This window comes from Varroa jacobsoni, unplaced genomic scaffold (assembly GCF_002532875.2).
Source record: "Varroa jacobsoni isolate VJ856 unplaced genomic scaffold, vjacob_1.0 scaffold_998, whole genome shotgun sequence".
Taxonomy (NCBI): domain Eukaryota; kingdom Metazoa; phylum Arthropoda; class Arachnida; order Mesostigmata; family Varroidae; genus Varroa; species Varroa jacobsoni.
In genome coordinates this window covers 216,299-242,787 of record NW_019213900.1, presented here as the reverse complement: position 1 = coordinate 242,787, position 26,489 = coordinate 216,299, and the positions used below count along the sequence as shown (strand labels likewise).

At 37.5% G+C, this 26,489-nt stretch overlaps 1 protein-coding gene and 1 long non-coding RNA gene across 9 annotated transcripts in view; one reads left to right on the top strand and one right to left on the bottom strand.

Moving 5' to 3' along the window:
- Window positions 1–3,435, top strand: part of LOC111265702 (vasoactive intestinal polypeptide receptor 2) — a 104,905-nt gene extending 101,470 nt beyond the window's left edge. For 6 of the 7 annotated variants that reach the window (XM_086970598.1, XM_022842596.2, XM_022842595.2 and 3 more), the window contains one exon: window positions 1,643–3,435. In XM_086970598.1, the coding sequence (XP_086826724.1) occupies window positions 1,643–1,948 (306 nt within the window). In that variant the 3' untranslated portion in view covers window positions 1,949–3,435. The remainder of the gene's footprint in view (window positions 1–1,642) is intronic. The other variant, XR_002683595.2, reaches the window with a different exon arrangement.
- Window positions 2,905–23,107, bottom strand: LOC111265705 (uncharacterized). Of its 2 annotated transcripts, XR_002683602.2 has the most exons (5): window positions 22,871–23,107; window positions 22,421–22,480; window positions 21,712–21,931; window positions 3,505–3,639; window positions 2,905–3,027 (listed from the first exon to the last, which is right to left on the bottom strand). It is a non-coding gene; the product is annotated as an uncharacterized LOC111265705 (long non-coding RNA). The 2 variants fall into 2 exon arrangements; XR_002683601.2 differs by lacking the exons at window positions 2,905–3,027; window positions 3,505–3,639 and having other exon boundaries at window positions 16,369–21,931; window positions 22,871–23,106.
- Window positions 23,108–26,489: the final 3,382 nt, after the last annotated feature.

The following is a 26,489-nucleotide window of genomic DNA, read 5'->3' as shown; positions in this document are numbered from 1 at the left end:
AGGAGCTAAAAGCAAACATGTCACACGGGATAAACCCGAAAAACTCGCCATTCGCAAAAAAAATTAAAATTTATATAAGGCAACCTATTCTAGAGAGGCAATGTAGATATTGATTTAAAAAAAAATGAAGGTTGCAAAATTGCGATGAAAACATCGACCACCGAACCTCGTTGAGATACCCTATTGAAACCCTGGACATCTACAGGTTTTCCAAAAGCCATAAGGATAAGAGATTGATTGCGTTGTCAGTGTGATTAGTCGAGATGCGAGCTTTACTTGGAAGGTAGAAACACTATACATAAACAGTATACTCGGTAAGTTCGAAAATTTTAATATGAAAGATAAAATAGGAGCATTTTGGCAAGATGTTTGTATCGAGTCATCGCCTTCCCGAACATTCTACAGTTTCTAAAGAAACTGCAAATTATTCGTGTCAAAAAGATGAGAAGCATGGCTGCGCCATCGTGCGGTAGAGCGGGAATACTGCTGTGAAAAAAGTCAATCTGCAAGCGCTACTGATGAACTTCAACATTCAGCAATATAAGCTCGCAATCCGAGTTCTAACTGAAGTCCTAGTTTCCAAAACATACATTTTTGAAGAAACAACTTACCAAATCAGACCTGTTAGAGAATGCATAGGGAAAACTAAGAGACGATACAATTATTACCGATATTCGCAGGCGCGTAAATCAAGAAATAATCTAACAGGATCATTGCCATATGCAGAAGAACAACTTACGGCATCGCGAAAATCTAAATACAATACTTCTCGAATGCAATACATCATAGGTACAAAAAATCACAGTGACCTTGAAAAAAAAAAGTTTACCACAGCACCTACAGATATCCCAAACGATGACAAAAAGACACTCCCCATAGACACTCTGGATACTATTTAACGTTCATTTGTAATAGAAGCCGTCCGTCAGATAAAGCTGTCGACTACTAGGCAGCAAAACACCGTGTGATATTATTATAAACAGTGGGCAAAGAAATGTGGACGCAGCACGATTGGAGGCAAAGATCTAGCGGATTATCATACCAAATACTATTTTTAGGTTTAGAAATAGAACGTCTTTTGTAGCAAAAAGAAGGAAAGTATATAAAATTAACGACATACAATGATTATAATTGAAATTAGGCCTTAATCAGTGAGCAAAGCTATAAAATGCCAAAACAATGATGAAAGACATATTACGTATCGAACATACGATAAAACAGCATCTCCATTACCTGAAATTTACAATTTAGCAATAATGTACACATGATGGTAAACAATACGTTTACAACTATCGAACCGACGCCCTTTTCTTTGACATATAGTCAAACGTTTCTTGAAAGATCATTAGGCAACATGCTGAACCCTTATAATTTTTGACATTGTACAAATTTTATTGGCTAGTAACTTGTAATCCTACGTCATAATTTAGCTAATCACACCACTGGCTGTGATAGTTAGGGGGTATTTATCACGATAACGACATAACGTTCGTTAATGAATCGTTCCATTCAACGAACAGCGACTTGCGCTCGGCTATAGGCACACTGAAACCTAGTTAGCGTCCTAGAGTCAAGGATTTGCTGGTCTAACAAATGAATATATATTAATTATACTATGATTCAACTTGCTTTTCATTGACAGGGAGCATTTGTAGCTTTTCTGTATTGTCTCGGTAGTCCCGAAGTGCATAGTCACCTGCGACGAAAATTACGCGCTCTTCGTAGCAGCGGTTCGTTCCGGTCATCGAATGTAAAACGTGACAGGCTTCGACCAAATCAAGGTCAACGTCACCATTGGCCAAACGAGCTTGATGCTAACTCACATCCAGGACAAAATTCATCTTCGGCGATCGGCCCTGCGGGGAACGATGCCCCCCACCAGACGCATGAATCGTCTACTGGTCGAATACAGCTCCCATGGTCGGAGCAGCAGTACAAAGCGAAGTAGATTAGAAACATCAATGGCCACAGCAGAGGTAGTCACCAAACGTACTAGATGTTGTATCACCTGTAGAGCTGGCCCTAACCAGATGGTTTAGCTGGATCTACGACTACTGGAGGGTCTTAGTAAATGATAACCATTGCTTAACCGCTAACACAAATTAGTTGTTTCCAATAGAGTATATATTGCTTAAGTCGTTAGTTCGTTCGCCAAACAGATCGAAACAACAATTTAAGAATAGTTTCCATGTGCCTTTATCCTAGTAAGGCAGATGTTCCGCTCATTGAATGGATACTTTCCAGCTCTTTTAGCGATTAGAGGAATATCGCTGTACCGTATCGAAGACCGCTTCTTTATTTATATTCGACGTGGACGAAAACACCTCGCTGATGATGGCCAAAGGCAGCATAAACAATATGAGGTAAATCGCGTACGATCGAGAGAAGGAATCATTCATTGATTCCTTCTCTCGATGAGTTAAGCACGTCCTCGCATAACGAGCATCTAATAACAACTTACATTAATTCTTTAATCACAATTATCAAGCGTAATACTTCATCAACATACATTACTATGGACTACTGTTGCCGTTGCCACTTCTGCAGAAAAGAATTCTGTGAGCGGAGAAATTCGAATGTAATTTAAGGGACATAGCAACAGAAGCATGGATTTTCACAAGGTTGGCCTATTCGCGTTGGCCGAATCACGCCCGTAAAAGCTTTCGACTGGACTCCGCCTCAAATCATGACTACTGTGAAACTTTCAATGGCCACAGACCGAGTTAATTTCACGCTTCTTCAGCAGCTGAGTCACAACGAAGGCTTCTACGATCCCTGTTGTACTATGCCCACCCATAAAATTACCGTCGTAAATTTTTTTTGCGAAAAGCAAAATATCTGTGAAAAAACCCACCATGAGTACGTTTCACTGGTACTGTGTTAGACACGCATTATTATTAGATATTACAGCTTTGAACCAAGCAGGTGTTTTATTAAAAACTCACAGGAGATCCACAAACGGTCAGGAGCTGACTTGGCGAGCAACGAGTAAGCGCCATTTCTAACGTAATGATTGCGCTTCATTTCCTAAAAATTTAAGTTTTCGGAGGTCTTTTACACTTTCGGCCTCTGAGTTTAAAGTATAGAAAACTAAAATATTGCATATACAGATTGTCATACTACTCGTACAGAAAAAAAGGCGTTTAAACATGTTGTCTCACATGTATATAAAGGTATTGTATATGGATCTTGTGTGCATTGCATGTAGATTATGCGACTTGGACAAGAAGATTGTTCGCTAGAGATCTCCATGACGATTAAACATCTTGGATATTTAGATTAACCATTTTTATCCGTTCCGCGACCAGTACTTCTACAATGTATCCTACAGGTTGTGCACTTTTGCCATAGAATGTGTATATACTAAATTACCTATATAATAAATCTACAAATAATTAAAGAAGATGAGAATAAACTATTAAACAATATTCTTTAGATGAAGATGTCTTTTTTAAATACGACTGTAAACGTATACAGGTATTTTTCTACTTAGGGGATAAGCACTTGTAGATCATGTGAATCCCGATAACTTTTAGATGATGACAAATGTTTTAATATCTCTTCCTGGCTTTCCTATGGGCTTATACTCTTCCTTTGTTAGCGACCACTCCACTTGCACAATGCACGTTCAGCACTGTCCTGCAAGATAAACAGGATTTCGTTAATAATTTTCTACGAACACCAAACATGGCCTATGCAGTGTACTTTATCGTCTATGATGGAGAAGGCCATCATGCAAATCAACGTGTCAGTATGGAAACGGTTAAACTTTCGGAAAACGGCACACCCCCGGTCAAGCGAAAATCTGAATGTGAATATTAGGATTTGCTGAAGCAGTGTATGTAGTAGTATCATCTCGTATCTAGTCTACTTAACATAATGGCATACTATGAAAATTTGAATATTCGAAAGTCCTACACCAAGTAAAAAAACTCGCCCAAAGACCACGGGTGCAAAGATTGAATGCTTACAGAGTCATGAACAGCTGTTCGTTCTCAGTTTGGTATAAATGGACGTTAGGCAAAGATTTTTGCGATTTCCTTGCAAACAGAGTGGCATCATAAATAATTATTGTTAAGCCATGGTAAAGAGGATATCTATTACAGGTAGGCGTATACATCTAGCACTATTACACTGGTTTCGCTAAAGTGAACACTTTGGATTTTTTTGTTGTTTTAATGGAAAAACAAACCTAAAAAATGGGATAGAAAAAATGTATGATCCTTAGACATTTTTAACTAATTTAATGCCTTCCTTACTTTCATGTATCTGATGAAGTCGGACGTGGTCGTATTCTCTCAGATTCCTAGATCTTAAAAATCCTCTTAGGTTCGACATGTTCTCGCTCTATTCAACGATTTCTTTATTAAGAATGCATAGGCAAGTAGGTCAGTAAGAAAGTATTACCTTTGTACCTCAAAACATAAAACAGGATTTGTAAGTTCCTTGAAAAATGTGCCTGTAAGTGTCCTCTGTAGGCTCGGCCATAAAGAAAGCGAATTACTTGAGAGACGTCTATTGACACTCGTCTAGCTAAGGAGAAACTACTTGATTCATCCGACCCTATACGAGTGCAGGATAAAAAAGTATGGAGGTCCTGCATTTACGCTATATGGGACGGACAGCCGTAGCTGTTTATCGCCATACGGCGCCACCATCGGCGGGTAGAAACATCTGTCAATACTGATGCTGCTCGCATCTTGTTGAATCCGGTGCACTGTTTAATTGTTATAGTAGTTTACATCAGGGAGCTCCATATTGAATTTTTCCTTCAGCGCTTGCTGTTCTAACCTGTCTTTTTTTTGACATCATTTTACATGCTACATAGATCAGCTGACGTAACTTCAAATTCACACAAGTGGTTAATCTCTAATTCGTAAAGTGTTCATCTTATTATTACTTACAGTGGAGAAATAGCACGGAATTGATTATAAAATAGTTAAGAACGACGATTCAAGTAGGTGTTTTGCATTAAAATCTGCTCCATTGAACGATACGAAAAGTGTAGGAGCACGACAATGCTGCACCGTGTAATGGGTTAATCCTACGTCCAGCTTTTGTTTTAGCATTGAGTTGACTAATCAGATTCATTGATCCTCGCCCTGCCTAGCATAAAAATAAAATAATAAACAAAATAAAATAAAAAATTTAAAAAAAAAAGAGAGTTTTTGCCTGTTGCAATTTCTGTACACCGTTCATTGCATTCTCTATTAAAATGTTCCAATATTTTTGTTCGCTTGCTGCAATCCTAATGCAATCGAACATAAACTATGGTTTCATAACAGATTTTTACACTGACACTTCCCTGACTGAGTAATATCACAGAAGCCCCGTTGCCTTATCGTTATTCAGTTCTCTTATTTTAGCAACTAGTCTTATCTACCCCAATTTATACTAGTGATTTCGTCTTGTATTAAAATCTTAATCGGCTCGTCGCATTTGTCAGTTGAAATTACCAAGTACTCCCGATCGGATCCGCCGAGTAGGAGCTCGACTGGTTCAATATACTTTTGCTACCACTGTGAACACAGGAGTCGGGGATCATTTAGTTATTTTAGATGGCCCGATCTAGAAAGTTTTTTATTAGATACGAATAGAGAGGTTTCTTTACAAACGACTTTTTCTTTTTGATGACTTGGCCGTCTTGAGACGAAGGAACCTGCATCACGTTTTTTGTCGTTGTCGAACGTGTATTACAATCAGCGATGGTTATGTGGACCAACCATAGCTGTCACGTAACTGTCTTTTTCAATCATTACTACTAGCGGATAAATGTATATTGGCCCAAAAAATTATATATATATATATATATATAATAATCAAAACATATTAACATGTTTAGGATAAAAAAGCTTTGCTACAATGAGAATACAGAAATAATCTGGTCTTAATCCTCCTAGGTTGAACACACAAAGTTGAACGAAAATTGCAGCCAGGGGCCGCAGAGAAAAGCAAAGCATATGCAAGCGCTTATGAAGCCTTCGACCTCGACGGCAAAGAGATCTTTCTGGACGGGTAGCGTGCATTCCACGTTCATCCATGAATCCTATCAACGTGCTCAGTATTTTAAGCAATATCAAGAGAACACTCTTAAGGAAAGCTAGCTGGTCTATACAATCTAGTCGACTCTCGAAGCGCTTTCAATGCGGAATTGCGTGATTTAGCTCTTGGAAAGCTCGCCTGTCACAGAGTACCATAAATACATTGCACCCGGTAAAAGTCATTCAACAACGCGACGGCATGGGCAACAAGGCGTCAGCCCGTTGTGTGGATGAGCAGTTTCTTAAGGCCATGATCCCAGTCCGCTATTATTTGCTGCTCGTGCTTGTGAGCGACCTCTAACCAAAGCAGACAAGGAGCGGGCATCTAGCGGTTCATATTCAGAGTGAATGTGGAGTATCTCATAATATCGAGTTATAGCCAATCTAACTTACGAGCATTTTCAAGAACTTTGGGCATTGACATCGGGCTAAATACCACCACTCAAAAGCCGGACGTGATGAAATTCACGCGTAGCGCAAGACAAGCCGTGTCGACCGACCGGAAAAACATCGCAAAGCGTTACTTCACGTATTTGAGCCTCACATTGATCCGAAGTGCGAAATCCTCTAGAGGGCGTATCGAAGGCGGAATGCCCCAAACGTGTATTATAATGTTAATAAAGCCTTTTATTGCCAACAGTTTATTCGAGACGCCAGCTGCTTCGTACGACTTGTACAGCAATTGAGGCAACTTGCTACCTCCTCGCTTTACCATCTATTTCAATGGGTGGGGTTCGCTTTTTTAAGAAAATTCTACTGCTCTATCCGTTGTTTACTCGTTTGGTCTCTCTGTTGACCAACACAGTACTCTTTGTCGAAGCGTTTTAATAACCTACAACCCGATACACATATCAGAAATTACACAACAAACAAAAATACCATGGCCGACGATATTAACTTTAAATTTTACGACACTAGAGCAACCACTACTAACTAATACCATGTAGGAATATAAAACTAGAACAAATCCTCGTATAGAGTCCAGATACGCATTCCATGACTTCCTAAACATTTGCCTTCCTAAACAAAACGAACCAAATCAATTTTGTGTCTGTAAGTGCTAATACTGTTTTACGTCCATGATATTTTGCTGACAGCTATAGTATGACACTCAGTAGTAGCGTTAAGTTTGAATAATGAATTTTTCTAACTGAGGGCGAAAATAGATCTTGTTAACTTAAAGGAGCGAAACATCTATTCACAGATCCTTGTTGAGAAATATTTCCGGAAGTTGTCCTCGAATTAAGTCCTTCTGTCCTTTCTAACGTTTGCATTAAGTGGCTCTTGTAATATTTTACGTACATTAAACGTTAGTTGAAGTCGACTGTTGCGAATTGAAGTGATGGCGTCTTACGGCCTCTTTCCGCCTTCAATGACCGAGGTTGACAGTCGATAAAAGCGGATAAATCACAAAATATTTTTACTATATTAATATACTGATGATTCGCAAAAGCGTCTCGGTAAGAACGATATTGAAATATATAATGGGAGCCAATCGTGAGTATACTCGACGCTGGAACAAGCGTAGGCGGTCAAAGCCATCCCATACACGAGTAGTACAAGAAGACCATAATTTGTCTGTAAAACAACTACTTATATAAATAACGTGACTTTTTATGTATGTTAGTGAATAAAAATGAAATAACACGATGTAAATGTTTGTTTATGCCTATGTTTATTCATTAGAGTCCTTAATCATCAAGTAAAACGAATGCCTAAGCTAATAGTATACTAACAAAATAATTACCTGTTACAAAAAAAGCAGACCTAGCGGCAATATTTTATACAAGTTTGTCAAATAATAAAATATAGCATCTCAAAGAACGGAGTAAATATAACGAAAATTAAGCCGGCTGCTAAAACTTCCCTAAGGAGGTTTCTTCTACGCACAGGTTCATCCGCGCCTTGTGTGTTTTAGTTATTTTTAGGCCATACAGTAGTTCTTAAATAACTCTACTTAGATCAATATAGCTAGCGCGGAGTAGACGGCGGTAAGGATACATCTTATATCGATAAGTTGTTGAAGAATTGTCAGCTGGCAAAAGCGTAGTCTGGGTACACCGGTTTGTTTGAACTTGTCATATCATTTTAATCGTATACCTTTATTTTTCTATATAGCCTTACTTTACTTAAATTTATACTTCTAAAAAATCTAGCCCCAATATTGAAAGTTTGACCAAAGAAACCTATTTGACATTAATCAGAAGCCCCGAAGCTTCTTTAGCAAAAACAAAACTCATGAGGCTAACTTCATAAAAATTTTTATAAATCCATTATATTTTGTTGTTTAGTGAACGAAATTCAATTTCGAGTTCAAGCTCAAAGATACGTGTTCGTGATTAAAGAGAAAGCGTTTTTTTTGCAATTGAGATCGAGCGAAATTTCGAATTTGCAACGAGCGCATTAACTAATCGAAAAGATAGGCCGCAAATGGGCCGATTTTTCGAACTCGTATTTACCACAGAGCACCACGCATTTTGCATTCAATTGAGCTGCGGAATTTTTTTACACCGTAGAATATTTTAAGAAAAAGGCGGTTGACAAGAATGTGTGTGTAGCCCACTTGCATGGAACAGGTCATGATACCCAGGTCAAGAACGAACTCTTTCTTTAATAAGCTGGGTACATAGCGGTAAAGAGTAGCAGGGGACATCGAATCGAACAGCTAGTAAGCGAGAAAGTCTTTCTTATTTTCGGCGAATTTAGCCTATGAATACTATTTCGTGTAGTTTCCAATTAAATTCCGGTCAGTATACGTGGATATATCTACTCGTTGTTGACCGAAAAGGGTCCCGTCGCAGTTATTTAGGGCCTTAATGTAAAATAACTTTTAGCAGGCTCTACTAGTATGCATTTATTTGTAGAGTGGCATTCGCACGCGTCGACCTACGCTAGGATTCTACTTAATTTGAACTTTTGGATGAGATACAATCTGATCTATTAATGTTGGCCGAGTCGATAAAAACGACGACAATAAAATGATGCGATTGGCAACTAGGCCAACTGAAGAAAGCATCTTGGTACAAATAAGACAGGTCATAGGCGTGACTGAAGCTGAAGGGTAAGACTGTCCAGCTTTCGATTCGAGACACTGGAGAATTAAATAGTTGGCAAAGTTATGTTTTACATTTTTGAATTGTTCAATTCTGCGTATGGAGACTTTAATAAAACTAGCCGTCTGCCAAGCTAAAACATTTCATAATGGCTATCATGTTAGGTTCTTTTTTGTCCACGGACGATACTGAAATGTAGTATGAATCGACGAAGTGGAGAAAGGTAGTACATAAAAAGTGATCGTAGTTGACTTCAATACACGTGGCAAAATGTCGCTGATAGCGAGAACAGCCGCTGGTGATGCGTGAGCTCGTTGTTATGAGCGACTATAAACCGACGAGGGCAATAGCGTTTAGCAATAGTTTGCCCGCGTAGCTGACATTTAACAACGACCCTACATCTCATCTGCACCATCCTGCCATTTACCTTCGGCGCCGTCATTCTAAATCATCAATCTCCTGATGGCTTTCTAACCGCACATTCTCGGGCGAGCCAAATTCAAATTATAGCGAATCACCAATACCTGGCAGTACCAACCAAATCCAGACGAACACTAGATATCGCTTTATATTGTCACGAGAGTCCATCCCTTTTACTCACGTAGGCTGCTAGGTAGGAAGATTTGTCCTTAGCGGGCCTTCAAGCAGCATGCCCTGAGCGCCTTCGACCGGAGTAGTGGTATACATAATCTCGCGGAAAAACAAGTTGGAGTAGTACAACTAACGTTGCAGTGAAACAAATTTTAACAAAGACTAGACAAACTTAGTTGTTTCTCGGATGCTGTTGGGAGGTTTGTTGGTGCACAACTGAGTTGCTCACCATTTAGCCTCGAGCAATGGCCAGAAGCACAAAATGCGAAAGTGAACTGTGATCAGCGTTTATCTTCGAATCTCTATTCAGATCTTCTTCCGTTCACGTTCATAGTGACTAGACGAACGCTCATTAACTTCAAACGACAGCGAAGAATTATACATTAGCTTGCATCAGGTGACAATCGCTCTAAAAAGTTCTCATGATAGGAATAGATGGGCTCCCCTTGCTCCTTTTTGATGTTCGAAATAGATATACTAGGCTATCATTTATTTGCTCTAAAGACGAAAAACAGGTTAGGTGTCGGTGACTGCTTTATATTTGAAGCTCAGTAGTTCAAAACTCTATTATTCATATAAAGCGACGATAGCCTGAAGGATGTGCAGAGGAGAGCAATGTTATTGCGTACTAGTACTGTTCGTTGCTGGGCTCTTATCTGCAAGATTTTCTAGAGATCCTGTGGAATAAATGAAGGAAGATGTACCCGTTATGCCCTACTGGTGTTCGCCAATGAACGTTTGATTTGCAGACATCTATATTTTATGAAATGGGAATCGACGGTCCTGTCATTGATTTACAGGATCACACACCTCTGGAAAAGAACGGTCCGTCGCCTCCAAAGGCAGTGTTGGATTTTAGCTGTATATTTTATACCAATTTGAATGGGCTGAACCACTTTCAGATGATTAAAAAACTATTTGTTGCGTTACGTTCACTGCTCGACGCCAATGTTTCCCATCCTTGTTGTTCGTTTGTACACCTGATCGACACCTAGTTACGTGGAAAAAAAGCACGCTTCAAATAGGCTCAATAGCTATTTTTGTAACACATTAGGCCTTTCGCAATGGGCCATGATACTTAGGCACCTTGGAGACCACACTTGAGTGCATTGCAAGTATCAATCGCTGGGTTCTAGCTGGAGATTGAATGGTGGGTCTCAGCCACACCTTCCTTGAAGCAGTCAACGTACTAAGATACCTCGAGGTGAGAAATTACGCACTGTAACAATAATAATGATAACGATGAATGAGCTTTTGGTCGTCAGCCTGTTTGCCTGACCTTCATAAAAGCTGTGAAATCGTTCCTCTATATTGGTTTTACTTCGCAACAATATGTCGCTTGTTTGTAGGGTATTTGACGAAGTAAGTGATGTCCTTGAGTAATTGAGTTTAAATCCATGGTTTGTCCCAACATTTTTTAAGGTAAATGCGCCGCCAGGCAAAAAGTATTTTTTTCCAGTGGATTCACCTTTGGTAAATGTGTGTCTGTTTAAAGGACGTTGCCTAGCTAAATAAACTCAAATAAGTAGTCAAATCTTTTCAAATACTCGCTTACCAAGTGAAAACAAATACTAAGGCATCAAACACTAAAATAGCTTCCTTACGTAAAGTATAATGGTGTCATTCAAAATATACCAAAATTTTAGCAAACAAAACTTTAGAAAATTACGCCTAAAAGTATCTGCTGCGTTCACTGCTAAAGCTAGGCTACATACATTCCATAGCTCTATACATTTCTAAATACAGTAGATTTGTGAAGCATATACATATATCTTCAAAAGTACCACGAGGTTCAGCACTCCATGTTACAGTGTCCTGCCCCTCAAATATTTTCGGTTGCTTTTTACTGACTGAATAGGACAAAATTTATATTACAAAAACATCATGTTTAAGTTTTTTTGCAAAGCTAGGTCTAAAATGCTTGAAGTATATGGACCAACAGACAAACTGGAGATCGCTCCGCCGCATATTCTTATGAACAAACGGCTCTGCAGTCAGATTTCTACTGCAGCTTCAGCTTCTAACTGCAACTTCTACTCGTCCAGATTCCACGTGCGCAAAAAAGCCTTTAAAGGGTGATAGTTCTATTAAAGAAGAAAGTAAACTCGCTAGCGTTGGTGAACAGTCGGCCGGTCGTTATTCGATAAGGTTCCTGTAATTCAAGAGGCCATTACTACAATTTGTGGCGAAAAATTGATATAGAAACAATAACCAAGTTTAATACTAGGTCTTGGAAACTTTTTGGCAAGACACGTGCAGTCTTTTTTATCAATTTTTTAAAATCAATTTCCTTCTCTCTCTTTCTTTTTTATTATTACTTTAAGACTATCTGCCTCGTGTTATGTATCGACAGTCAGCAAGGCTCTTGGACAATAACAGGTTGGCTAACAAAGATACAGCAGTCTGCCAGTGGACGCTTCCAATGTGTAATCCAAGTTCCCATATTGATACCGTCTCATGTATGTATGTGACCGCTTCACGTACATTGCCATATGTGGTTCTTTCAACATGTTGTGAGGTTTATATTTTATTGCTTTGTCAGTATAAACTTTTTTCTACCGACAGATATGCTTCATATTCACCAGCGACCTCAGCCTTTTTAGGCTGAGGTTTTTCTGTCCAAATATCACTAGCATTCATTGGACATCTGGCCACAAATTAGCTTACATTTGCGGTATGGGAGCGTCTGCTAGCACTACTTGGTCAGATTCGTCGACAGTAGTGATGAAAAATAAACCAGGTAAATTTGAAGAAATACATTGTGCTTTTGGGTGAGCAAAAAAATCAAATATGAAAAGCATACCCACCATGTACGACTGCCATCATATTTTGTGGGATTCCGAGTTCAGTCGTTTGTTACAAAAGCTTTCTTTCTGATACTGCACAATAGACCACATAGCAACACATATAAATAGGGTTGAATCCGCGATTTAAACTCCATAAGCATCAGTTATTGGAGTTGTTGGTCAAAAAAAGATCTCCAGATACCTGCGTCAGATTTCCTTGCCAGTGAAGCATTTATTTTGGTCAAAAACATAAACGAAATAGAGATACTGCATGATTGCAATCCCGCATACAATCAAAGTAATGTAAGAGGCAGACTACGGTTAGGGACTTATATCATACCTGGCATGAAAAGACAAAAAACGTTATTTTCACTGGATTGCTTTTTCTCTACGAGGTAGTTAATTTTGGCATCCTTCACTTTGCCGTTATTCAGTACCTACTTCGTCGCTGTCTTACATCAAAGCTGTAAATCATACAGGAATACAGCGCGGGAAAAGAAGGCGATAAGTTTGCCAAATCACGCTTGTAGTGGAAGGAAAAACATATAGAGCTGAAGCTCCTGTAATAAAATCTTCATGCATTATACTAAAACTCTGCCTCACGCGCTATTTACGGCAGCTGGTGTTCATAACCGGCCCTTGTAAACAGAATATTTTAAGTTATTCTTTAGCATTTCATGCGAACATATTGTCTGGATTTGACAAAATCCTTTATTGGCATTTCCACTGCGACAAATGTTGCACTGAAGAGTACGGCAGACCGGCAAAATTTGATTGAACTTTCGGCCCAAAGGGGACCCCAGAAATTTCTCGCAGCTAAACAAACCAGTATTAAATTAGTTTGTTTGTCTTTCGACATTTTCTTGTCTTGTCTTATCGTTTAATATTATAATGTAATCTGTTGAACCTAGAGTATAAGCAGCACGGTTTTTGCAAGTATGCTTTAGACCATTGTTATGGAGTATGTTTCTTATAAGAAACCAAACAAAGTTTTTCGATGTTGCTTATGTCTTAACTTTGCTTCAATTGTTTACGAAGCATTATCCCGCCTGCCAAAACATGTTCATATAGTATAACTATAATTTGCAGTTTGTCACAAGGAATAATACTAACTTATTACTTGGAAAAGGAAATCTCAGTTACCTCGTTATGCGGTTTGCTTCTGCAGTCGATAGCTTCGTGTCGCAAATGCTGCTTGGATATTTAACAATAAAGTATATAGTTTCTTTCACAGCGAAAATGATTGATCAAATAGTTCTTTGTATCTCTTCAGTTGAACAGAGGTCTTGTTGACCTTTAACGTCCATGAACATTGGTCTATTAGCCGAAATTATTTAAGGCTCTAATAGCCTTTTTGTGAACGCATTAAATACTTTCGCCGTGCAAATCAAACGGTCAAGTTACGCTCATAATCTGCAATTATTTGACCACCGTTGTTTTCCGCAACGATCAATAAAGTACGCAGCGAGTCTCAAATTCGTTAAATCTATACATTAGCTCCAGACAATAGTGGCATTCACTAATTGAAGTACAACTTCGAATTCCATCCAGTTCCGAAGCCAATCTAGATTCAGTAATATGTATGTTATCTGTTTTTAAAGACCAGCCTTTGAGAAAGATATGTCGGATACTGAGAGAAACATACCGCAGATTCGAACAAATTAAATCGACTAGTTTATTTCCACAAGGCGGTAGCAGTGTTCTGAAATACTTGTTAATACAGCAGTGGGTGAATACACTTGCTACCCATGGTCATAACCGGTATACTCATAATTTTATTCTGCATTTAGTTATTACTTGATTCAAAACACTAAATGTAAAAGGCAATCTTTGGAGACAACAATTCAAATAGAAGGCTAAAATTTTCGATGTCCTTTTTTCTTTAGACTCACTATTTTTTATGTGAACAAGCTTTGGAAATAGGAATAGAAAAATGAATATTTTTCTTCGTTTCTTTTTTCAACGTTAAATAGTAAAAGGGTCGGAAGAATAGAAAATTGTGTAGATTCGGTATATCCACGAACAGTGCAGAAAAACAAAAAGAACCTCCGTCATCTGCCGACAATATCACCCAAAGGGTGTATTCTATGTTATAGATATCCATATAGAACGGTAAAAAAGTTCTCGTTGCTCAAAAACATGTGTACAAATAAGCCATTTCACTGGAAACTAATGTGTGCTTTTTATACGTGCGTTCTGGGTCCTCATTTCACTTTCACGAAAAATACTTTTTCCTATCGTTTTCCAATGCAAACGCAACCCTTACTTATGCATATGTGCTCGATCTTCTAAATAATACTATGTTATTCTCAGATAAATTTTTTCGTTATTGTTTTATACGAAGATAAAATCATTCAGTGTCGGTGCTCCCGATAAAGATGTAACCTGCACAGATTACACGGACAAAATGTCCACATGAGTTCTGGAATAAGTATGAATTATAACACGTAGACATCACGCTCAAATGATGGCTATAGAATCGAACAATGACATATTCAACTGTATTTGAAAACAGTTTGCTTATAAAAAAAAGACGTTTGGCTAACATTTGGCTAGCAATGCAATTCAAAATTGCCGATATTTGAAATTTTGCGGGTTAATTAGAGCTCAAACAGTAACTACGCAGAGGTTGCAAAAAATGATTAGTGAATTCGTGGCCAAATCGACAACAAGCATTGGACTAGAAAAAACTGCCTTCAGCTACTCTACCTAGTGGCGTCTAAGGTGAGGTTGTTTCTTGAGCATTGCTATATCTGTTTTAATTAGATACATAAATATTTTAGAGTAAGGTTTATTATACGTTACGTGCTGTAAACCTTTACGTCTAAGAACGGAAACGTTACATACAAGCATAGAGCTTTCTTGACATATCTGACAGGTTTTTCTCGTATATTGGCGTATGGAAGCATGGCTCATATCTGTGCGTTAATTAACTAACTGCTGGGAACGTCAGACTAGACGCCAACTGTTGTAGAATCGCTAAGGCTGAATTCTGATACCCTAGTAAAGTAGCTAGCTATAATTTTTTTTAACGAAATTATATCGCATAATGCATGGAAGCAATACATGGATAGGAACATTATATTTTGCACTACACTGCGCACAACGATTTGTCTCAATGCAGCCGCTTGTTGGCCTTCATAATTTGTTCGTAGAACTGAACAACTGATGTGGCTCGGAGCCATCTTTAGTAGGGCAGGTAGACAGACCTCTTTGCTATCTTACACCATGGTATATTTTTTTATTATTGCTGTAAAACTAAATTACCTCATAAGTGCAGTTTTAAAAAACAATGTAAGATGATAAAGATAATGAAAAAAAAAAGAGTTGGAATTTGCCTAGGTATTTTGTTTCTGGCGTTCCATTGAAATGAACTTTCACGCATAGTTTTTTCGATTGTCGTAAATGCCATTACTTATATAAAGAGAGGCACATACAGTTCTAAGTTATTCAAGGGGTATCGTGGTAAAAGGTACTCGTCTTAGGGTTAAGCAAAATGTTTTCGACGCAAATTAACCCATCATCCAATACAGTCATACAAAAATGCAATGACAGAATAAATTTCATTGAACTTATTCACTTGAGATAGGATCACACATTCGATGCTTAAACGAATCAAAAGAGCTGCAATAGTATAGCGTCAAGGAACGCATCGTTGTGATGTAAACTATGACAGACGAGCAAAATAAGACGCTTCCATTTTTGTTGTGCAAATGGACTGTAAGAAACAGGGTGAGACGTCTAAATTTGGACTCTTGTCTAATCCAAAGAAGACCAGATATTTTATCGAAAATTTACAGGTGCTAGAAATTTTTCTCGTGACAGTTATATCTATTCAATATCACTAATATTTGTCACGGTTACCTATTTAATTTAGGACTTAAAATATGAAACAGGTTCAAGAGTAAATTGATTTTATTTTGGTACCTAACACAACAACTGACGACAAGCAGCCCGCGAAAGTTTATTTGAATTTGAGTGTCCTATCTTGTTTACATATATTAGTGCAATGCGATGTTGACAGTTAGTAGAGGGATGAGGTTTACAACATATTTTTCCAATATTTTTTTTTTAAAAACGCACTGTTATGGAAATCATTAATAAATGTAACGACTATTTCTCAGATATTGAATATCCTTCTTTTTCGAAATCGCCTTTTAGTATCCTTATGGTTTTTTAAGGATGATTATTTCCGGAAATATGCGGTAGGACCGGCTTGATTGTCGAAGAAAAAGCAAGGAAGGCTTCCGAGTTTTACCTTTTTCAGTAATTCCAAATTTCTCATGAAGCTGTTGAATAATAATGCTTAGGCTCCTAGACAATCGTAACCGAGCAAACTGGCATTTATAGCGACTTCAAATGTTTCAAATAGCTTGAAATGACAACATTTTTATATGCATCGACACATTCGTATCTTAAAATGCTCTTCTTGCATTACAGTATATTCTTTCAACAAGAGGAAGCGAGACATTCATATCAACATGGTGAAGGCTTTACCTATGAGGTACTTCGCATACCTCATACAGATACATTCGCCTACTTTGTGTGCGATATTCTTTCCATACAAATTTGATACCTAGTATGTCACTTATAGCCATTTAATGATTCCGCTAGCTATGAAAATTGCCTTATAACTCATATATAGTTATGGAGCTGGTTTATTATTTTGAAGCAAAGCGTTCAGCTTTCCGATATAACATGCTAAGGTATAACGGTGCTGTCATAACTGCTGAAGTTACTGCCTATAATTAGCATGTAACGTAAGTTTTGAGTGTTGCAGCGACCACAACTGAACTCAGTGAACTTGCAGCGCACATTTACATTGGATCAGTAATTATTTTATTTATTTTCTGTTTTAGGTTATTTTCTTTCCATAGCGCAACCTTTGAATGATTACCTTTAGCTTTGACTAACTTTGAATGATATAACTTTAGCTTTATTATTTGAAAGTCCAGTTGCAGACTCATATTTTATGCTGAACTACAAATAGTGTGGAAGCGAGGCTTGAGTGCAACTTTGATAAAACTGCAGTTTAAAAGTAAAATGTAGTAATATAACGGCACTATATCGCATATCGGTATTTAATCATATGCAAGATGATAGATGAATGAAAAATTATCGAGCAATTCTAAACTTATAAACTCGCCGATATCTCTTAACAAGAGTGTAATACAAAACAACATGTTAAATTATCAAACAAACTTTTATTCTTCAAGTGTCTTTTAATTAAAAAAATGCTATCAGCACAAGGATTTTATACTCCGCGGTTCTAACTACCGAAGACCAACCAACGTTTAGCAGTCCTAACGGCAACTTTTAATACATTTTCTGTTCGAGTATATATATATATATATATATATATATATATATATATATATAGCCGTAACATATTTTTAAAAAGGAGATAACCATCCCTTAAGACTCCAGCAGTTCCTTAAGAGATTTATACAGCGGTGAAAGAAGGTTTTTTTTCAAATATTTTTTATCCCGTTTTCCTTTGCAATACGTGTCCTTTCTCTAAATATTCATCTCTATTGAAAAACAAGCTACACAAAAGGCAACGTTCCAGATTTTAGTAAGGCCCTTACACTATTACGCAAGCGCTCTGACATAGCTTAAAGCTCAAATTAACTAGTGACACATATCCTTTAACGGGTATTTCCACAGTATGGTATTGTCTGCAAGCCACACACATCGCTTCGTTCGTGTGATATCCATGCGCTCTAAATAAAACAGAGAAATCATATAACCTAAACAACTGCTTTAGCTTGCACGTCTGGTTCTACTGCCGTTATACATTGTTTCAGATGCTGGTACGTAACACAAAATTAACCTTTATATGCGGTTTTAGACCTCTATTACCTCAGATATCTTTAAGTTTAAGCACGTTTCTGCTAAAGCAAACAATACCTAGAATGTAGCCCACCCACGCGCGATTCCAAAGCTAGACCAGCTAGTTTGTTTCCAAATTCAGTGGACAAGCTGCGTGAGAACGTGACCTAAATTAATTAGTGATGTATAGAAAACTGTTGCAGAACGAGGAACTAAAGCAGAATCTTTAAGTTTAGACGAACTATAGGCACTTAAATTTAGGTTCAGCTACATTAGACGCATAAAAAAGAATATTTACGTTCTAAATTTTATCTAAATATATTTGTATAGTCTTTAATTTTTTCTGTGTTTAGTATGCAATTGCCAAGAAAACGAGGAAGTAAGAAAATACCCTGTACAGCTAATGGATTACCTAATAAAGCAGTTAATATCTTTTTTTTTTTCTAATATCAGTCAACCAGTCGATTGTTCATTATAGCACATTCGTATAATATCGACGATTATTATTGTTCTTCACGTTAATATATGAAGTAAAGTTAGTAGCACGCCTGGTTCCTCTCAACAAAATGTATTGTGTTTAATTTATGGAACAGTAAATGTTGTAATGTAAATCATGTTCATTAGTTCATAGAATAATAAATAACGATATTTATTTACAGATTGATAATTACCATAATTGCTTCCTAGAAAGAAATTATACTCGTTATCAAATGTGTTCAACTCCGTCCGCTTGCCACATGAATAATAATGAGTATTAACTCACTATAATTTTTTTTAGAATCTACTCTTTATAGAATCTACTTTAAATGGTCATCCCACATAGGTCCACTGCATTATGCAATGACGCGTCTAACCAAAATTTTGTTGCAGATGACTGCCATTGCCAGACAAAAACTGAATGGAAAAAATGTTTTTTTTTTTTTATGGGAACTAAACCTATCGGAAGCCGATCTCACTAAAACTGTTCCATTGACTGATTGATCGATTTTTGGATTTTGCTAATACGAACGTACAGCTCCTTCTACTGCTGCCTTCGATCGTCGCGTGTCCTAAAGATGTGAAAAAAAGGTGCGCGCTTAAAGATACCATCAATACGACCAGTACCAGAGTGCTTCTTGTGGGCTCCACTGTTTATTACAGCCAAAAGCTTTTTAGCATTTTATCAGTTCCACTTGACAGTATGCCACACTGGTCAAACTAAAAATGGCTATTTAGAAATCCACAGGAATAGAGAGTTGTCGGATCCAAGCAATCATGCGTTTATCCGTCACTCGTCTTTCCGATCCGCAAAGAAAGCAGTTCTTTAAGATATTACTTCGAACGTTTAGCTTGTAAACGCCGATGCTAATTACATATAAATACAACATAATACAAGTCCTCTGTTGAAATGGATTGTCTTTGTCTTTGCGCTAGCAAGCTCAGGCGGTCCACCATAAAAACGAATTGTTAACAGCGTGAACTTTTGCAGCTGGTATGATTAACTAATAGGACTACAAGAAGGTCAGAGGTGCACATTTTTGTAATTCTATACATAGAGGACGGTAATATCATTTCGACCTTGGAACTATGGGATACTTGACCGTCTACACTTTTCTCAATGTTACAGCCAAATGAGGTCCTGCAAAGCGATCCTGAGTGTAGTGTGTAAGTGATATCTAGTCGTTATAACCACCACCCATTAAGCATAGTTTGTTAGCTCAGGAAGAACTGATGGTTTATTTATAATAAGATGCATGGCTGTAGGCTAGCGAACGAAAACTCAAAAATTACCCGATCAAACAGCCAAAATACACAAAAAAAAGAACCTTTGTCACATGGAAAAGGCCAACTCCATAGTGAGCTCTAAGTGATCCGAAACGTTTCACTTAAATTTAGAATTCCAGTATATAAATGTCTTAAACGTTACGTTGATGTTGCGTTTTAGTGATACCGGTTTTACTTTGCTCTACTCAACACAATTTCGCTAACGCACACAGAAATACAGAAATATATTTTATCCGAAATATCTAAGTTTCTGCGTACACTAACACATTTAAATGCATATAAATACAAAATCTCTATAAAGAGATTCCGATATCGTCTAACAGAACGGAATTCTCAAAATAAGTTACGTGTATGACATCCCAAATCATCTTATTTTACTTCGATCTCACCTAGGCTTTGTACCTAATTGGCGTTTTATATTACTGAACTATTATATATTATATAACTTTCGAAAAGCAATAGAGTCTATGAGATAAAAAAAAAAACTCTTAAAAAACGATCGGGGTCGATAGTGGCTTATAAAAAACCTGTCCACGAGCTTTTTAGGGTGTATGTTAATACCTGTTTACCTAAATAATATTGGCATAATATGAAAGATGCTTTGCACTGCCATATTTTTGTTAACAAAACACGTATCGTTAAGAGATCAGTTTAGCTTCTTAATGACCCGATTTTTTTGCCTTCATCAGTCCAATTGACAGTGCACGACTTCGTTTTTCACGAAGCATCCAAACGCTTTAGAAATAATTGTCCCAGATTGACATCAAATCACCAGATCTTATCCATTTATTTGCTGTAAAAAATAATAAAATCAATATTTTTCGGCCAATCTTAACATAATCGCAAAGAGTATGAGCTTTGCGTAAACAAATATTCCTGCTATAGCTAGCGCATTCTGTTTGTTGTGCAGTGTTTGAACTGCAGGTTCAAACCCAGCCTGCAGTTGGGTTTGATTGATTGTTTCTAACATATAGCTGATATCCCTACTGAAAGCAAAATGGCCAGATCAAGCTCAAATTATCTCACCGCATGGTCATAGGACTAGACTTTTTTTAAAGTTTGATAAGGCTTTACGCTAATCTCGAATATTCTCAAGATCGTGATTTATATATATAATAAAATAGTTCAAAATGAAGCTTGTAGATCGATTTAAGTAAGCATTGGTCTCTGCTGAAGGAACTGATTTATGGTTAGGACTTGATGTTGGAACCCAATATAGAGAGTGTGTACCGGCAAGTTACTCGTGATCATTCGTCGATTTAAACATATTTTGTCCACGTTTTTAAAACACTTCGCAGTTTTAGGGCATTTCAAACTATGCAGTGTAAATATCTACAGGTTACATTACGTTATGATAATTAACGTGGGAATCTTATGCTACGACGCAAACGTTTTGTACTATTGCTATTGAGAAAACGAAAACCAATCAACCTGTTCTTGATCACTTAATTGTACTAAAACATTGCAACGTTCGCTGGGTTAGCTCACCCTTATTAATTTACCCGCACTGACTGCAATACAGGTTCAAGCGTGTACAAGTGTTCAACTCAATATTCGATATTCATAATATGAAACCTCGTGGCTGAGGTAAAATGAAGTCGTTTTTTTCTGGCTGAAATTTTCCGGAATGGAATGCGTTCTAACCTTTCGGTACCGGAACCCTTTTGACACAAACACAGAGATCTATAAGGTGAGCGCTTGCTCCGGCAGTCACACAGTTTCCATATGCGCCTACGATATATACGGCTCTATGTGTCTCTCCATGGTATTTTGTGATCTCTTAGTCAGCCACAGCTATCTCAACAATCGCGAACTAAACCCTGTGATATCTCTCGCAGAGTCTTCGGCCTTAGTTGAAGTTGTCCTGCAAAAAGATTGAAGCACCATCTGTAAACAAGCGTGCGCATCAATCTATTATGCACAGCCATGCTTTGATGGAATGTTTGTGTGATGAATGAATACCTGTAAAAAAAATATGCGCATGGAGCTACCCTAGGTGCTTCATAGGTAATTCGACATGTTCACTTTAATGGAATTACTATGCTTAACGTATATATAAAAAAATAGACTAAACTAGTCTAAGTCCTACTTGAGGATGGCAAATGTTAGGATCGTGTAAATGCAAAAATCCTTGTGAGTGAAAAAATGATATTTTAAAACCGAATTTCTAATTAGCTGAATTTAACGACTTGAGGTTCAGTTGTTTTGTTCTTGGCATTGACAGAGCCACGAAGTACAATAAGCGAAAGTGGAAGGGTTTTTTATGTGAAAGGTCTAAAATGCTGACTTCGTAGAAAATTTAGACAGAAACAGCTGAAACATAGGATTTGAATTTCATGAACATGGCACATACCGTTAAGTGCTTTTATAACACCGATGACTGTGGCATCACCTTACACTAGTATTATCTGGTCTGCAATTTTCCAAAATAAAATAAATCCTAGGTTAATCAATGTAATTAAATCGATTGAAAGAGGAAAGTATTAGTGTAGTTTAATACACCTAAGCGGTGCGCAAGGTGTAACAACACTGCTTCAGGTCGTAAGTGCGCTGTATTCGAAGGCGTAACTGTTTACAAGGTGTAACTGTAAGCTGCGTTAAATACGGCATATAGTTTTCATTTGCCTAGAGGTCGTGTGATATAAATACAATTTCTTGGCCACAGATCTGAAGCATGAGGGCTTACTTCTTGCATTGGTCAGACCCAATAACTAGTTATGTTCAATTTTATATATTCAAAATATCGTTCATGACCTACTAATACATTTTGAATAAAGGAAAATTGTAACAACTGGTGACGTACACGGTATGTATTCGACCCGCAATCCACATGTACATCTAATAAACGTTTCTCATTTCCGCAGGCAGTGTCGTGTGCAACTGCAGACTTCTTCGCTTTACCATTACTATTCGATTAACGCACGAAATAATAAGCGATCACAAAGTCATGTAAAAGCAACGAGCGAAACTTAAAGGCGTTTCCTCGGTAGCTGTGGCTCTTCATCTACCAGGAGCGGATCAGCTGTTTGTGGATGGGCAACACAACGGGACGCGAGGGTACGTCCTTCTCCGAAAATTTGCGCGGCTAATTTCGAAATAGCTTCCCATTTTCTACTTGAGAACAGCCAGAACCGGGTTATTGTTTAAATTGTAATGATACGGCTACGATAAGCCCATTTTGAATGAATGGCGTGCTTGAATTTACACGTACGCTCAGAAACGTTTATAAGGGATCTTTCTGACAACAGTATCTCAACAAAAAGAAGTTATAGTGATGAATGCTGCACCAACTCAGAAGAATGAAAATCGTTAGAGTCATTTCGATTGCATATTCAGCTTAACATATTTGCTTTTAACTTAATTTTAAGCCACGATCTGGTTTTATAGTTCTATAGCAATATGTTCCAGCCGAAGAATATGACGAAGAATATTATTCTTCCTCGTATCCTTCGGCTCATGCACAATAATAATAATACGCACCTGTCGTTCCACAAAATCTTGAGTGGATACATATCGCCATTGTGTATAGGGCCAGAGCTGTCTAAATCCTTATATGTCGCTCAACAGTTTATCTGAATAATGGGGCTTAGATCCTACCTGCGTTAAAGACTATATTAGAGAAATAGTTAACGTGTGTTACTTATTTATTTTTATACAGTAATTCGTTGTTTTTCTATATATATATCTTACATTATGAGTCAAGGGTTTACTGTTGAAATAAACAAAAACTATATTTGTGACTGTTTCCTATCGCCATGAAAACCGGATAGCATATTCTAGAGTTGCTTGAATTTTGAAATTAAATCTGTATAGTATTGTGTTCTATTTTAAAACAGTTCGTAAAAAGCAGCAGGAGAACCGTGTTGCAGGAATAAGCCACTGGTTTTCATCACAGTTACTTTAGTCACTTAGCGAGGAAGTTAATGGAAGTTCTTATGTAAAGTGGAAACTAGTAAGCAATAGATGTTTGTTTTCGACTTAATTAGCAAATTCCGCTAAATTAAGTTGGCTAGGCAATAGTTGGGTGTGCAGCAAGTGTCTTATGTTTACTTCACTATTGACAATCTCAGCACATAGAGTACTGTACTGTGTCGCCCATAACTTGGGTCGAAAATGAAAATTATTATCTGCCAATATAATTTTCTTTATTCAGATGACACGGTGCGCCAATATGCCTATGGAATTTGATAGGTAAAGGATAGGTAAATGTTGCATTGCTCGAAGATCAAAAAATTGCATCAAAACGTAGTCTGTATTGTCAAAAAATGACTTTAGCTTTTACCGATCTATAGACGTCACCCTCTTCTGTCAGAATATTTGTAAACCCACCGAGTTCCACCCTACATTGATCAAACGGTCTCTTTGTTTCGATAATTTTAGGTTTCGCAAAAGGTTCATCGTTAGATTTGCCCTTTAAATAGTGCTAAACCTATAATATGAGAACAAGAATGATCGGTAAGAACACAGCGCGCGGGATATTGCTTAATCAGACTGAAATTTTCGGCTGCCTAAATCGTGCTGGTTCAGTAAAACTGGTATTCCAGTTCAGGTTTTCGATTCTAGCTGGTTTATTAATCACGATATTTATCAGGCCTTTTGTTTGTGGCTGTGCAGCTTATCAGAAAGGTTCTTGGCTATATTTTATTTCCTCTCCGTGAAAGTCGTCTGTTATTTCGGGCAGGAAAAACCTTTACGTTTCTGCCAATAATTTTTGCTCACAACACTACAATATTGAGAAGAATATGTAGCCAACGACTTTACATTAGCTAATCGTCATATTCTCATCGTGTTCAGCGTTTAGTATTAATCCTATTAGATAGGCCGTATTGAGTATAAAAAAATAAGCCTTTACTTGACTTCCATTTGTTTTGCAATTGGTTTGAACAGTCTCATATATGCCTATGTACGCGCACTACCCTCGCTCAAGTCTCTTGGTTTTTCTTTTAAAAACAGAATATTTGTCTAAAAACTCCTGTTAATTTATCTTATTTCTTATTACAAAATAAGAATCTGGCAATAGAAAATCGAAGATTTTTGCCATCTTCAAAATTCCTCCCATTACTGCCAATATTGTGCTCCACTTCGTATTTCTTGTAAGCAGTCTATGATGGCTTTTGAATTTTTTTGTAGTCCTTATGTAGCGTTTTCACAAAAGGAAATCGGATTCCAGTGGCAGCAAACTTCAAATCGATACTGAAACCCTTTTTGCGCAGCTGTGATGACCCACTTTAATGCTTGTATTTTTTGTGTACTCTCTGCCTTCGTGTTTCTTTGTAGGTACGCGAGTTTCTTTTGATGTCCAGATATAGCGGTCTTTCGTAGCTCCTTATGTTTTCCAATAAGCCGAATAACCCACGACTCTACCTTAACCTCACCGATGATTGCGTTCATCTAAAGCAAATCTAGACTTTATGTCCTAAGATACTGTTCGGGCATACTACGGTGCTTTCTATGTGTTCATCAGGTTACTTCAACATTTAATGACGTTCATGTTAAATGTGTACTTACAACGGCGGTAAAGATGATAGAACTGGAATTTACTAGATGGATGACATATGGTTTCAAATAGCTGACCCCGATATTGGATATGTTGAATATGGTTTTAGCTGTATATATTTATACTGCGGTCAGATTACCTTAAATGTTTAGTTTAGCCTTATAAAAATGGTTTGATAATGGACTTTTTGGCATAAAAACGATCCGTCATTACAGTGCTTTCCTTCACGGCGGTCGTGCTGTATGCCTTTTGACTTAAAAAAAAAGGTTAGCATAGTGTATATTTCAAGAATTAAACTCACAAATCCATAGTATCATGTTTGTCTCTCAAATAGATGAGGTTTCTTATCGTCTCTAAAAGACCTAGTCGCCGTAAGAGTGCGCGCTTGTCTAGATGACTCGTGTCATATTCATATTGACACACGTTCTACACGTTTTTAGTTTTGTCCGATACCGTTGTTGGCATGACATACCCGCATGTCAGGTTTGAAAAAGTATCTATAGAATCGTTTGACGTGCTATATTCCTGTACGTGCCAGCGTCAGTAGTGGGTTTTCTTTTATTGTTAATCTATATATATGCGCACCTCATGTATATTGCGACCTTTCTTTGTTGCTTAGTCGACGATCTCTGACCACTTTGGACACTTACTGCCCTATGGCTACATGATATTGGTTTTGACGTGGCTTTTCATTTGCCGACAACCGAATGCATATTTGTATTTTTTATTCATATTTTATGCATATTTGTATTATTTTGTATTACGTCGGGCTACTCCTCGGAGCTTTTGCCATTTCAGTATGACTTTTGGCTACCCTTCGTCAGATATTGTTCTCATTCTGCTAAGCAGGGTTTATATTTGCTTTGGGCTTACCATTTCTTCCCATTTCATTGCAATTCACTGTCCAGAAATCCCAGTGCGACAG